The following is a 16,075-nucleotide window of genomic DNA, read 5'->3' on the forward strand; positions in this document are numbered from 1 at the left end:
GCATGGTATTGGGGCAAAGTACTAACTTGGATTGAAAGTTGGTTGGCTGATAGGAAACAAAGATTAGTGATAAACGGCTCCATTTTGGAATGGCAGGCAGTGACCAGTGGGGTACCGCAGGGATCAGTACTGGGACCGCAGCTTTTTACAATCTATCTTCAGGATATACAAGATGGTATTAGCAATAACATTCGCAAATTTCATCAGCTGGGTGGCAGGGTGAAATGTGAGGATGATGTTAGGAGATTACAGGGTGACCTGGACAGTTTAGGTGAGTGGTCAGATGCATGGCAGATGCAGTTTAATGTGGATAAATGTATGGTTATCCACTTTGGTGGCAAGAACAGGAAGGCAGATTACTACCTAAATGGAATCATTTTAGGTAAAGGGGCAGTACAGAGAAATCTGGGTGTTCTTGTACACCAGTCAATGAAGGTAAGCATGCAGGTACAGCAGGTAGTGAAGAAGGCTAATAGCATGCTGGCCTTCATAACAAGAGGGATTGAGTATAGAAGCAAAGAGGTTCTTCTGCAGCTGTACAGGGCCCTGGTGAGACCTCACCTGGAGTACTGTGTGCAGTTCTGGTCTCCAAATTTGAGGAAAGACATTCTGGCTATTGAGGGAGTGCAGCGTAGGTTCACGAGGTCAATTCCTGGAATGGCGGGACTACCATGCACTGAAAGACTGGAGCGACTGGGCTTGTATACCCTTGGGTTTAGAAGACGGAGAGGGGATCTGATTGAGACATATAAGATTATTAAAGGAGGCAGGAAACATGTTTCCGCTGATGGGTGAGTGCCGAACCGGAGAACACAGCTTAAAAATACGGGGTAGACCATTTAGGACAGAGATGAGGAGAAACCTCTTCACCTAGAGAGTGGTGGCTGTGTGGAATGCTCTGCCCCAGAGGGCAGTGGAGGCCCAGTCTCTGGATTCATTTAAGAAAGAGTTGGATAGAGCTCTCAAGGATAGTTGAATCAAGGGTTATGGAGATAAGGCAGGAACAGGATACTGATTGAGGATGATCAGCCATGATCATATTGAATGGTGGTGCAGGCTCGAAGGGCAGAATGGCCTACTCCTGTACCTATTGTCTATTATCTATTGTCTATTGTCATTGTTTCTGCAACTAAGGTGCTTTTTGTTGCCTTTTTCATCTTCTTGAGTTTGCAGGCCAATGGACAACACTTATTCTGCTTCTCCCACCATGGATGAGACAAACTCTGACAGAGTAAAATATCCATCTGGGAGCTTGGCCTGTGAAAGATTGCTCAAAATAACTCGCTCCATATCTCCTGGATCACGCAAACCTGAGTGCACACCTCCCTGAATTTAATTTCTTTAACCTTTTATTTGCTCCCAGATCTTTTTTGACTCTGGAATGGTTTGACATGTTCCTCAATTCCAATCAGCCGTGACTGACCTCCTCTGAGAGCACAACAAATTTAACTGATCAATCCAACTTCTTAACTGCTCTGGTTGTATCTTGGCTTCAGGATCCTCATTCTCTGAGGTGTGGGCCTTATTTCTCGAGCTGGCTAATTCTAAACGAGATTGTTAATCTAAAGTCATTCACGACTTGTTCTGCTTGATATATAATCCTATATACTTAGAGGCCCCTGAAACTTTAAATTCCTTCATTTTATTTATCACAAGTTGCTCAAATTCTGCAGAACCTTCCCCCAAAGCAGTCATGAGTGTGCATCATAAATATGCCTGCTAGTTTCTTTTTGTGATATTAATGAAACATAACTGGGTCTACTTTTAACTGAATACAGTCCACTTTCAGCAGGGCAACCACACTGAGAAATACCACACCTTTGATGCAGCATTTAGTGCATAACCTGACTTTGTTTACTATCCGCATTATACAATGAAATAAAGCAGAAGAACAGGCCCTTCGGCCCACCAAGCCTGCACCAATTCCTAATCCTTACTTAGACCTGCTAATTATTACCCATGCGAGATGTCGGAATCTGGACCAGATGGGCCAATGGGCTGAGAAGTGGCAGATGGAGTTTAATTTAGATAAATGTGAGGTGCTGCATTTTGGGAAAGTAAATCTTAGCAGGTCTTATACACTTAATGGTAAGGTCCTGAGGAGTGTTGCTGAACAAAGAGACCTTGGAGTGCAGGTTCATAGCTCCTTGAAAGTGGAGTCGCAGGTGGATAGGATAGTGAAGAAGGCTTTTGGTATGCTTTCCTTTATTGGTCAGAGTATGGAGTACAGGAGTTGGGAGGTCATGTTATGGCTGTACAGGACATTGGTTAGGCCACTGCTGGAATATTGCATGCAAATCTGGTCTCCTTCCTATCGGAAGGATGTTGTGAAACTTGAAAGGGTTCAGAAAAGATTTACAAGGATGATGCCAGGGTTGGAGGATTTGAGCTGTAGGGAGAGGCTGAACAGGCTGGGGCTGTTTTCCCTGGAGCGTCAGAGGCTGAGGGGTGACCTTATAGAGGTTTACAAAATCATGAGGGGCCTGGATAGGGTAAATAGGCAAAGTCTTTTCCCTGAGGTCGGGGAGTCCAGAACGAGAGGGCATAGGTTTAGGGTGAGAGGGGAAAGATATAAAAGAGACCTAAGGGGCAACGTTTTCACGCAGAGGGTGGTACATGTATGGAATGAGCTGCCAGAGGGTGTGGTGGAGGCTGGTACAATTACAACATTTAAGAGTCATTTGGATAGGTATATGAATAGGATGGGTTTGGAGGGTTATGGGTCGGGTGCTGGCAGGTGGGACGAGATTGGGTTGGGATATCTGGTCGGCATGGATGGGTTGGACCGAAGGGTCTGTTTCCGTGCTGTACATCTCTATGACTCTGTGACTCTGTTGCTTCATGTTCATGTGTCTTATCAAAATACGCCTTAAAACATTGCTAACATGTTCCAACACCCAAGTGTATCAATCCGATGAAATTTGACAGTCCACATGGACGAATAACATAACATAATGTGTTAAATTCCATTATGTATTCCTCTACAGAAAACCCATCCTGATTTCTACACTTACTGAAGCCTGACCGTGCCTCATACAAATCATTTTTCTTATAAATTTTGTCTGTAAAATTTATCAGCATTTTCAAATCTTTCTCATGTTCTCAATTGCTGAGCCTCTAGTTCCAATAACACTTGACTCTGATCTTACTTCTCATAGGAAATAGCAGTGCCAAGGTCACCCCTCACTGTCTTCTTGGTAAAGTTGTTACCCATATCCACACATCAACCGCTCTTATCCATTCACTGCGTGATGTTCAGCTTCATGAAATACTGGCGGGAAATCATAAACTAACACTTTGCACTCAAATTCAGCCATTCCTCTGCACAGTAACTCCAGTTACAATCTTCTGTGTAAAAGAAATCTCAGTTCCCTCCCTCCATCTTCAGGCAAACATTTGCTGCTACCACTATTAACAGATTCCAAGCTGGTCAGTGAGTTTGAAATCAAACCACATGCATCTTTATGTAGAGAGTTTATCGACTTGCTCAGTCTTAGCTCCCTCACATTGTACCCAGTGTCACAGGTGCGCACCATATAGATATTTACTAATCAACCTGTTACACACCTCTGGAGCAGATGGGATTTGAATCCAAGCCTTCTGACACAGAGATAGGGACATACTACTGCTTCACATGAGCTAGCCGATATATAATTCATTTTCATATCAGAGGGCTCTTATGTACAACTGAACATTTTTATTCTGCATCACCAAATTACCTGTGGTTTTTTTCTTATCTGTTAACCACCAATTGTACGAGTTTTCTGAATGATTAATTTATATGCACCGTCCACTAAGAACAATGCAGACCGTCAAAGGTGAGGGGGAGATCGGGAGAGGGAAAGGGAGCAAAATCATAATGGAGTTGGAAGGGGAGATACAGGACTCTGACCTCCTGTGCCATGTTCAGATAATTCACCAAAGATCCTCAGACAGCATCTATCAAACCCACAACCACTTCCATCTCGAATGTACAGGGGCAGCAGATACACGGGAGCATCGCCACTTTCCAGTTCCCCTCCAAGCTACTCACCATCGGACCTTGGAAATATATCGGCGTTCTTTCACTGTCGCTGGGTCAAAATTCCTGGAATTCCCTCCCGAATGGCTTTGTGGGTCTACCCACAGCAGGTGGACTGCAGCGGTTCAAGATGGCAGGTCACCCTCACCTTCTCAAGGGGTGACTAGGGATGGGCAATAAATGGCCACATCCCATGAATGACTAAAGCAAAATTAATAGCCAGCACACGGTCCTTCGTAATCTTACATAAAGGCATTAAGAAAGTTTTCAATTCATTTTACAATAAAGTGGGACTGAAGGACCCCAGACTGTCTTGGAAGGATGTGGGGCTATGGAGGTGATTAAGGTAGGGAGAGGTGTGGGAAGGGATGGATTTCTAAAACAAGGATGAGAATTTTAAAATGAACTGTTGCTGGACCAGACACCATTGCAGGTCAGTGAGCACAGGAGTGGCTGGGACCTGGTGTGAGAAGGGACAACAGAGCTTTGACAGTGTTTAATGATCTTTTACTCCTTAATCACTCATGGGATGAGGGTGCCATTGGTAAGACTGGCATTTATTGCCCATCGCTAATTGCCCAGAGAACTTGAGAGTCAACCCCATTGCTGTGGGTCCGGAGTCACATGTAGGGCAGGCCAGGTAAGAATGGCAGATCTCCTTCTGTAAAGGAAGGTCATAGTGGATCAGATGGATTTTTCCAACAATGGATTCATGGTTATCAGTGGATTCTTAATTCCAGAATTTTAAAAATTGAATTCCAATTCTGCCATGGCAGGATTTGAACACAGGTTCCCCAGAACATTAGCTTATAGAATCCCTTCAGTATGGAAACAGGCCCTTCGGCCCAATAAGTCCACACCGACTGTTCGAAGAGTGACCCACCCAGACCCATTCCCCTATATTTTCCCCTGACTAATGCACATAACCTACACATCCCTGAACACTATGGGTAATTTAGCATGGCCAATTCACCCTGACCTGCACATCTTTAGATTGTGGGAGGAAACCGGAGCACCCGGAGGAAACCCACGCAGACACGGGGAGAATGTACAAACTCCACACAGACAGTTGGCCGAGGGTGGAATTGAACCTGGGTCCCTGGCGCTATGCAGCAGCAGTGCTGACCACTGAGTCACCATGTCGCGCATCAGGGGAAAGTGAGGACCGTAGATCAGAGTTGAGAGTGTGGGGCTGTAAAAGCACAGCAGGTCAGGCAGCATCTGAGGAGCAGGAGATTCGATGTTTCGGGCATAAGCCCCGGAACATGAGCCAAGTTTCCTGGATTAATAGTCTAGCGATACCAGGCTATCGCCTCCCTGTGGTGAAAGGTCCGAGGCTGGGTGAGAGAGAGAGAGAGAGAGAGAGCACGAGCATTGCAATCTGTCTGTCACCAGGTATGCTGAGTGCTTTCCAAATGACAATACTAGAAGTTTCAAACACAGATAGCTAATGAGGAATCGTTCATCAAGTATCACAAAGATAGCTAATTCTGTCAGCCTTACCATCCATTGGTATTAAATAAGGAATTTCACAAGAAGCGACTCTGGTTTCTATAATAGAGAGATAACAGTTGTCTTTCCAGACATTTGACAAACAACCATGATCATTCAAATAAGAATAACTCGCAAGAGGAAGGGTGAAAAATTAAACTGCAGCTAAGAATAGACATTTGTAAGCACTTTGGGATTTATTGTTCCAGCTGCAGGCATGTATTCTAATGACAAGATCCAAATATTGAGGTCAAGTGGCCAAATGTCAGGAATGTTTCGTCTCACCAAGAATTAGCAAATGCAGTATTTTAATTTCTGAACTGTGACTCGTGTTTCTCATCTGCTATCCAATCTAAACTCAAGCAACATAAGCTTCAGCTTTGGCGTGGCTGTATCACTGCCTAGACCAGAGACTGCAGGTCTGTCTGCTTTTAGTATGGAATGAGCTGCCAGAGGATGTGGTGGAGGCTGGTACAATTGCAACATTGAAAGAGGCATTTGGATGGGTATATGAATAGGAAGGGTTTGGAGGGATATGGGCCGGGTGCTGGCAGGTGGGAGTAGATTGGGTTGGGATATCTGGTCGGCATGGACGGGTTGGACTGAAGGGTCTGTTTCCATGCTGTACATCTCTGTGACTCTTTGACCCTAACCACCTGATGAAGGAGCTGCGCTCCGAAAGTTCGTGCTTCCAATTAAACCTGTTGGACTATAACCTGATGTATGATTTTTAACTTTGTACACCCCAGTCAAACACCGGCATCTCCACATCATGCTTTTAATTCGTCTGTGCTGAATGGTCTACCACATTTCCCTAACAAACGTTGATAACTTTCTCTATATTATATTTACACTATTTAAGCTTTCTGCACAGTCAAAACACAAGATCCTTGGATTGAGAAATGAGGCAAAATAGTTAAAAGCTACACAAATGAAAGCAAATTACTGGAGAATGCCGGGAATTGGAAATAGAAGCAGAATGTGGTGGCGAAACTCAGCAGGTCTGGCGATATCAGTGGTGAGAGAATCAGAGTCAACGTTTCAGCTTCTGTTCTGAAGAAACATCAAACTGGACTCAAAACGTTAACTCGGTTTCTTTTTGGACAGGGGCTGTCAGATTGGCTGAGTTTCTCCAGCACGTATTGTTGGAATTAAGAGCAGCTTTCTGGCTGTGTAACTGTCAAAATGTTCGGTCTGACTGAACATCGACACTGCGTGAGCTTCATCACAATTTACTTATAGAGTCATAGAGTCATAGAGATGTACGTTGCCCCTTAGGTCTCTTTTATATCTTTCCCCTCTCATCTTAAACCTATGCCGTCTAGTTCTGGAATCCCTGACCCCAGGGAAAATCTTTGCCTATTTATCCTATCCACGCCCCTCATGATTTTATAAAACCCTATAACATCACACCTCAACCTCCGATGCTCCAGGGAAAACAGCCCCAGCCTGTTCAGCCTCTCCCTATAGCTCAAATCCTCCAACCCTGGCAACATCCTTGTAAATCTTTTCTGAACCCTTTCAAGTTTCACAACATCCTTCCGATAGGAAGGAGACCAGAATTGCACACAATATTCCAATAGTAGTTTAACCAATGTCCTGTACAGCTGCAACATGATCTCCCAACTCCTTTACTCAATATTCTGACCAACAAAGGAAAGCATACCAAACGCCACCTTCACTATCCTATCTACCTGCGACTCTACTTTCAAGGAGCTATGAACCTGCACTCCAAGGTCTCTTTGTTCAGCAACACTCCCTAGGACCTTACCATTAAGTGTATAAGTCCTGCTAAGATTTGCTTTCCCAAAATGCAGCACCTCACATTTATCTGAATTAAACGCCATCTGCGACTCCTCAGCCCATTGGTCCATCTGATCAAGATCCCTTTATAATCTGAGGTAACCTCCTTCCCTGTCCACTACACCTCCAATTTTGCTGTCATCTGCAAACTTACTGACTGTACCTCTTATGCTCGCATCCAAATCATTTATATAAATGATGAAAAGTAGTGGACCCAGCACCAATCCTTGTGGCACACCACTGGTCACAGGCCTCCAGACTGAAAAACAACCCTCCACCACCACCCTCTGTCTTCTAACTTTGAGCAGTTCTGTATCCAAGTGGCTAGTTCTCCCTGTATTCCATGAGATCTAACCTTGCTAATCAGTCTCCCATGGGGAACCTTGTCGAACGCCTTACTGAAGCCCATATAGATCACATTTACTGCTCTGCCCTCATCAGTACTGTTTGTTACCTCTTCAAAAAACTCAATCAAGTTTGTGAGACATGATTTCCCACACACAAAGCCATGTTGACTATCCCTAATCCGTCCTTGCCTTTCCAAATACATGTACATCCTGTCCCTCAGGATTCCCTCCAACAACTTGCCCACCACCGATGTCAAGCTCACTGGTCTATAGTTCCCTGGCTTGTCTTTACCGCCTTTCTTAAACAGTGGTACCACGATTGCCAACCTCCAGTCTTCCAGCACCTCACCTGTGACTATCGATGATACAAATATCTCAGCAAGAGGCCTAGCAATCACTTCTCTGGCTTCCCACGGAGTTCTAGGGTACACTTGATCAGGTCCTGGGGATTTATCCACCTTTATGCGTTTCAAGACATCCAGCACTTCCTCCTCTGTAATAAGGAAATTTTTCACGATATCACCATCTATTTCCCTACGGTCTATGCCTCTGAGGCTTGGATGAATTATTCCGAGAATCTGAGTTCACATCTGACTGTGGGCAATCTCTGAGTTTTAATTCAGTTTAAAAAAAGATTGAAAATAGATCTGGAAATTAAAAAAAAGTCAGTGCCAATTAATCATCATAAAACTGTTGCATTCCTGTAAAAATCCAAATGGTTTTAGGAAGGAAATCCATTGGTCTTAATACCCAGCACTATATTTGACTCTAGTCCCACAGCATTGTAGTGGAGACTTAACAACCCTCTGAGATAGTGTAGAAAGCCCCTCATTTGTATAAGTGGCTGGGTATGATAAGCATAAAGCTGAAAGGGCTCTTCTGGTGCAGTGGTAGTGCCCCTACCTCTGAACTAAGAGCTCCAGGTTCACGTCCCACCTACACCAGCGGTGCACATCTTGATTAAAGATATCTAAGCCTGAATACATCATGCATCGATTATCTAAGCATAATGAAGGCATTCCCCAGCCCCGTTAACCCTGAAGTCCGAGACCTTTCCCCAGTGCAGGATTGGCTGGCATGAGGGGTTATAGTTTGAAGATATTAGGAGGAAGGTATAGAGGGGACGTCAGAGGTAGATTCTTTACACAGAGAGCTGTGAATGCATGGAATGCGTTGCCAGCGGTGGTGGTGGTGGAAGCAGAGTCATTAGCGATATTTAAGCGACTGCTGGACATGCACATGGACAGCAGTGAGTTGAGGGGTGCATAGGTTAAGTTATTTTATTTTAGATTAGGAATAATCCTCTGCACAACATCGTGGGCCCAAGGGCCTGTTCTGTGCTGTACTTTTCTATGTTCTATTTACCATGTGCCAACACCAGGGGGAGCTCCCTCTAGTGGCGACTCTCAGAGTACCAGCCAAGCCATGGCAGGTCAGAACGATGAGGAGCTGATATAGAGCTGGGCAGGTTCGGAAGCAGTGGCCCCTGGAAAGCTTCCACATTTCCTCATCCTTGTGGAGACCAACTTCTGTCATCACATCGAAGACACCCTCCATTGTGTCGTGTGGCACTACCACCATGCTAAACGATACAGATTCGGAATAGACCTGGCAGATCAAAATTGGGTCTCCACCGGAGGTGAATAGTTTAAGCAGCGGGTGAATTGTATCCGAGTCCCATCTGTAACCTGCTGGCCTTGGGTATTCCCATCCCTGTATCACCATCAGAATAGAAAACCTCTCTGCTTTAGTCGGCCATACATATCTGATGATGAGGGCCCATCCTGGTGAAGTGACAGTGGAGGATTATGTGCATTCTAAACAGTGAAGCGGCATGATGCACCTAGAGCTAAACAATCCCACAGCCAATAGACCCAATCGAAACGCTGCAGGCCCATCCCATCACGAGGAGGAACCTCGATACACCCCCCCCATCCCCAGAGATGGCAGAGTCCAGGTTATGATAGTGAAAGATATGCTCAAAGGATTTGAAAGCCTCTTAGCTCCGAGTGTAGAGTATACGACCCTTCGCTTGCAGCCTCTGGGTCCCAGCCTTCAGCCGATTTGATGTGCTCCATTGGATTGTCAAGGAGTGGCCTGGAGTGTAAAGTGATGAAGGGTTACAGGGAGAAGGCAGGAGATCTGCATTGAGAAATACATCAGCCATGATTGAATGGTGGAACAGACTCGATGGGGTCACCCTGCTGTAGGAAGGATGTTATTAAAATAAGGAATGTTCAGAAAGGATTTACCAGGATGTTGCCGGGAATGGAGGGTTTGAGTTATAAGGTGAGGCTGGATAGGCTGGGACTGTTTTCACGAGAGGGTAGGAGGTTGCAGGGTGACCTTATAGAGGTTTATAAAATCATGAGGGACATGGGTAGGGCGAATGGCCTGGGGTGGGAGAGTTCAAAATTGGAGGGCTTAGGTTTAAGGTGAGAGGAGAAAGATTTGAAAAGGACAAGAGGGGCAACTTTTTTTACACAGAGATTGGTTCCTGTGTGGATATGAACTTCCAGAGGAAGTGGTGGATGTGGACACAGTTACAACGTTTAAAAGACATTTGGATGAGTAGAGTACATGAATAGGAAATGTTTAGAGGGAATGGGCCAAGTGCAGGAGGGTGGGACTAGTTTAGTTTAGGAAAATGGTTGGCGTGGACTAGTTGGACTGAAGGGTCTGTTTCTCTGCTCTGTGCCTATTTCTGCTCCTATATCTTCTGATATTATAGATAGACAAAGTCCTAACTACACTCCAGCGGTTGCAATGAAGACTTGTGCTCCAGCACTATCTGCACGTCCCAATGTAAACTATTTAAGAACAGCTGCAATACTGGCATCTACCCAATAATTGGGGAAATTTGCCAGGTATGTTTTGTGCACTGAGGCCAAATAAATCCAACTTAATCAATTCACATCCAGTAAGCCTACTCTCATTGTCAGCACAGTGATGACAGGAGTGTGCTACATTGCTATCAATGCACTTTCCTACCATCTGGACCGATCCGGCTGAAATTCTAAAGGAAGCAGATTCAATCGTAACTTTCAAAAGGAAAGTAGATGCTTGCTTTAAGGGAAAAGGCTGTGGGGAGAGCACAGGATTGGGACTAATTCATTGGTCTTTCCAATGAGTTAGCACAGTGATGATTGGCTGAATGGCTGTGCTGTTCCGTGATTCTGTAAGCTATTGACTGATGCTCAGTTTGCATTTAGTTTAAAGCACTCAGCTGCTTTAGTCCAAACGTGGATTTGAGCCGAATTGCAAAAGTGAGGCGTGAAGGAGCTACCCCTGGACTTCAAAGTAGGATTTGACATAGAGTGCAGTGCCCCAGAGAGAGCCCTGGCAAAGTAACCTCAGGGCATGTTTCGCTGAGCATCTCAGCTGGCCTTGCAGATCTGAACCGGATCTCTCAGTCACCACCCATTTTAATTCTCCTTCCCACTCCCTTTCCAACATGACCATCATTGGCTTCCTCCATTACCACAGCAAATCGGACCACAAATTGGAGGAACAACACCTTAACTACCCCCTGGGCAGCTTACAGGCCGGAGGAGTCTACATTGAGTTCTCCGATTTCAAATAACCTCCCTTCCTATCCCCTGACTCCCTTCCAAGCCCCTCCCACTCCCTTCCATTCCTCTGATCAACCCTTCCTTCCAGCTTCCAATTGGATTCATCCCTCCCATTGACCAACCAGGCCGTGCCCTCTACCTGTGTTCACCTATCCCTACCTCACCACTTCGACCACCTCCCTGTTTTATCTGCAACTCCCCCCACACTCACCCCCAGTCCTGAAGAAGGGTTACACCTGAAACGATGACTTCTCCACCTCCTGAAGCTGCCTGGCTTGCTGTGTTCTCCCAGCCTCCTGCTCGTCTCCTGACAGGCAAAGTTGCAGTCAGTTTGGGTTTGAGGAAACCTCTCCACACCCAATCAGATCATTCTGCCATCATCCTAAACCAACCAGTTTTTAAAATAAATCTTTCCATTCGTTTGGCCATTTTCACAACCACCTTGAAGAGCTTTAGTGTCCTGATGAATTCCTTGCTGTCATGAATAAAACACAGCGGCCAATTCAGACACAAGCAGCGAGGCAAGAACCGACTGGCTATCTGTCTTTGTGGTGTTGGTTGAGAGATAAATATTGGCCAGGAATTATTGCAGCGCTGCTCGGGGTGGTGTCGGAGAATCGTTGGGTCGGGGAGATGGTTGGGGGGGGTTGGCAGGATGTGGGCTACGCTGAGATTTGTGCCATAATTAAACAGGAACTCCTGGTGTGGCCCACCTTGAGCTCAGTGCCATCTCGCTGCATCTTTCATGTTTGTGGAGGTGTTTCTCACTGGGCAGCTGCCAGGTCATGGGGGGTACTGTGTGTTAAATGCCGTGTTAATGACCCGACTCAACTCGTTAATATTTAGCTTCCTTCTCCGGGGCTAGACATGGAGAATTCTCGGTGTGGAAACTGGAGCAGGCTGCTGTTGTATTCAGCTCACTGCTTGTACGCCATATTGGATACAGGGCACCAGTATCTCAGAGCACCCTCCATAGGCACCAGCCACACACACCTCACATCCATGGACGCTGGCACCTGACTGTGACAGCCTTTAAGAGACTTCAGTGCACTGTTCCAATCCAGTTACAGTCCGGCGTCTGCACTTCAGTGCTACCCCTCAGGCTGTACTGGACACTCCCATTGTGATGGAGAATGCGTGCTCAGGAGCACACATCCAGCTCAGGGACTGCAGCCCTCGTGCCGTTTGCTTGATCTCACTCACACTGAGCCTACCTGGATGCCAGCAGCGTCCCTGACTTGCATTGTCACTGCAGCAGACCTGTGTCAGACCCAGGTTTGACCCACTCAGTGCTGAACAAATTCATGTCACACTAGGTACCGTGTCCAGTAAAGGAAGAATCTAACCCCACCCCTCCTTAACCTCGTTAACCGTCCCTCAGAGGCCATGAATTTTTATTTAAAAAGAGAACTGATTTTTCCCAGTGTCACAAAGGAATAATCACACCAGATTTCACAGTCTTTTCCTGTAACAAACAAACCAAATGCAACATTGACTAAACATTACTTAGTAAGCATCCAACACACTAAAGTACAGAAAGGTACCAGGATCCATGGATGTGGGGTGTGTGTGGCCTACTCTGAGAGTATCCTCAGCTACCTAATCCTGTATTAGTCAGTGTTATGGTGACAATAATGTTCCTGGTTTAGAATTTCATCCCTTTTTCTTCCTTCTTCAGGCTGTGGAGGGTAAGAACCAGATGCAATATGACATCTCGCCCGTCTCAGAGAGTACTGGTGACAGTGTTTGTTCCTTGAACAGTGAGTGGGAGAAATTAGATTTCCTGAGCACCTCTGAGCCCACAGATACCTCAGACGAGCCCCGTACACCCGAGACCACGACGTCGGAAGGCACGCAGCCAGAGCTGAGAGATTCCACCGACGAGGATGTGCTCCTGCCCCCGAGCAACATGGAAGCCCAGTTGACCGCAGAGAGGAGAAACCAGCTGGTTCAGCCCGTCTGCCAGGACGTTCTGGCCCTTGAGACAGGAACGGAGGCGATGGAGGTCACCGGTGCTGGCCATGCAGGTGATCAGCTCCCACTGCTGGATGTGTCTGAGCCTACCAATCCTGGAGGTAGTGTGAGCCCTGAAGAGAACCAACCAGACATCCCTGCAGCACTGATGGGAGGAATGTTAAGCGATTTAGTCTTGCCTTTAGTCCAGGCTAGTGCTGCGGACACCACCTTGTCTACAGACAGTAAGGTGTCTGAGGAAGCCGTTGCCGAGGGTGACGATGAGTTTCTGAAGGTTGACCGTGCAGAGGAAGCGGGAGCTGAGGAGCACGCGCAACGCAGTGTTCCCTCTGACAGTTTTGGTGCCCACTTGGTGGAAAAGTTCCTCTCCTATTTAAAGATTCCCAGCTTCCTGCTGGGCGACAGGACGCCTCACAGTGATGCTGGGAAAGCAGAGGCAACACCAAATGCCTCAGAGATTGTGGAACCCAGCTCACAGGCAGAAGGCCTTGCAGCCCTGGGGGTTACCCCCTCAAAGAAGGTCCAGCCTTTGCCGACATCATTAGAGGAGGACCTTACCAGTTCTCTGCCAGTCGGACCTGAGGGTTGCCAGGTTTCTGAAGGGCCGCTGTCTGCTGTCCCTCAGGCAGATGGTGGCCGCACCGTACCCAGCACTGAGGGAGACTTCAGTCTGGGATCAACTCTCCCCGTGGAGCCATCCTTGGAGACGGGCATTAGTCCTGCCCTCTCTGCCGTCCTCCCGCCAAGCACTCCCGAATCCAACCACCCCCCGGGCACACCATTGTCTCTACCCCCAAGTAGAGGAGCAGCAGAGGAGCCTCTGGAAGATCCGTGCCTTTTCCGTACGGAGCTGAATTTAACCGAGGGGCCGGAAGTCCCAGGTACGCCGGCTCTTCCAGACGTCAGTAGACTCGACGACGCTGAGGAAGGACAGGGCATGGCGGATTTATCATCCACTGAAGGTGAACCGGCCAAGAACACAGCCCCATGTCTGGAGGGACTGGCAGGCGAGAGGAGCGTGGTGGAGGGGGATCCCAGCCATGGGAATAATATTCTGGAAGTGCTGCACACTCCGGATAGTGAAGTGATGCCCGTTCCAGAACCAGTAACACCGAGGACTGATGGTATACCATCAACCAGTGACTCACAAGTCACAAAGAGCATCTTCCTTACCCATGGGCCAGAGGTTAGCCAAGTGCCATCCATCGTAGTGGACACTAAGGTGTTTAAGGACGAGATAGTGGCAGCGAAGATTGAGGATGAGGAGGCCCTTCAGAAGGATATGACCTCAGCGCCCCCTCTCCCAGCCTCGGGTTCCCGGGTGACGGTCAGTGATAGCACCCCCGCTATCCCATCAGCCACTCCGGCAGAGCTAGCTGCTGGTGCCCGTCGCAAAATCTTCCTGCCCCGCTCCAGGCTGCCTGAAGAGGCCGAAGGGGGAGGCCCTACCCCGCTTCTGATGCCAGCGCAGCCAAAGAAGGAGGAGGGGGTGAAGAGAATCCAGCAGGCGGGCACCGACCACCCGGACGAAGGGCCCAGCCCGTTCCTGTTGGCGCCCAGGAGGAGCGGGCCTCTCCTGCAGGCCCCTGCTGCCCCCCAGCAGGCAGCACTGACAGAGCCACGATCGCCAACCACACCGCGCAGGATGGCCACCCTCGAGGTGCCCAGGCCTCACAGGGAAGCCGAGGATGAAAGTGGAAGCTCCCCAACGCCCAGAGGAGTGACGACCAAAGATGCCAAAGCTGGCTCAGTTAAAACTGAAGTGAAAACCGAAGAGAGCAAACTGACAAAGAATCTCTTCAAAGGTAAGGAGGTGAATTAAACCTCCAGATTAAGTTGGTATGTGTAACAAGGACCTGTGTCAATGAGTTTGGGTTGATGAACTGAAGTGACTGTGTGTTATGGGGGTTAGCAGACTTTATTTCCCATAAAACCATAAGATATAGGAACAGAGGTAGGCCATTCAGCCCATCAAGTCTGCTCTGCCATTCAATGAGATGATGGCTGATCTGACAGTCCTCCACTTCCTTTGACTGCACCTTCTAATGGGACTGAACTCACGCATTACACTAACCCTAACACTAACCTTGACCTTAATCCTAATGCTAAACCTAATGCTAACCTTAACCCTAAACCTGAACCTAACACTAACCTTAAAAAGGTGCAGATGTAACAGGGTTGTTGCCATGGGTGACTTCAACTTCCCTAATATTGATTGGAACCTCCTTAATGTAAATAGTTTGGATGGAGCAGATTTTGTCAGGCGTGTCCAGGAAGGATTCCTGGTTCAACAGGCCGACGAGAGGGGAGGCCATATTGGATTTGGTGCTTGGCAACAAACCAGGTCAGGTGTCAGATCTTTCGGTGGGAGAGCATTTCGGTGATAGTGATCACAACTCCCAGACCTTTACTATAGTCATGGAGAGGGATAGGAGCAGAAGGTATGGGAAATTATTTAATTGGGGGAGGGAGAATTACAATGCTATTAGGTGGGAACTGTGGAGCATAAATTGGGAGCAGATGTTCTCAGGGAAATGTACAACAGAAATGTGGAAGTTGTTACGGAGCACTTGCTGCGAGTGCTGGATAGGTTTGTCCCACTGAGGCAAGGAAGGGATGGTAGGGTGAAGGAACCTTGGGTAACAAGGGATGTGGAACATCTAGGAGAAAGTGAGGACTGCAGATGCTGGGGATCAGAGCTTAAAAATGTGTTGCTGGAAAAGTGCAGCAGGTCAGGCAGCATCAAAGGAGAAGGAGAATCGACGTTTCGGGTATAAGCCCTTCTTCAGGAATGAGGAGGGTGTGCCACGCAGGCTAAGATAAAAGGTAGGGAGGAGCCATGTGGAACATCTAGTCAAGGGGAAGAA

General features: G+C 47.3%; 1 protein-coding gene across 1 annotated transcript in view; it reads left to right on the plus strand.

Annotated features, from left to right (window-relative positions):
- alpk3a (alpha-kinase 3a) overlaps window positions 1–16,075 on the plus strand; it is a 48,956-nt gene that overhangs the window by 10,211 nt on the left and 22,670 nt on the right. The window contains exon 3 of the mRNA XM_043680124.1: window positions 12,913–15,013. Within this exon, the coding sequence (XP_043536059.1) occupies window positions 12,913–15,013 (2,101 nt within the window). The remainder of the gene's footprint in view (window positions 1–12,912; window positions 15,014–16,075) is intronic.

This window comes from Chiloscyllium plagiosum, chromosome 40, assembly GCF_004010195.1.
Source record: "Chiloscyllium plagiosum isolate BGI_BamShark_2017 chromosome 40, ASM401019v2, whole genome shotgun sequence".
Taxonomy (NCBI): Eukaryota; Metazoa; Chordata; class Chondrichthyes; order Orectolobiformes; family Hemiscylliidae; genus Chiloscyllium; species Chiloscyllium plagiosum.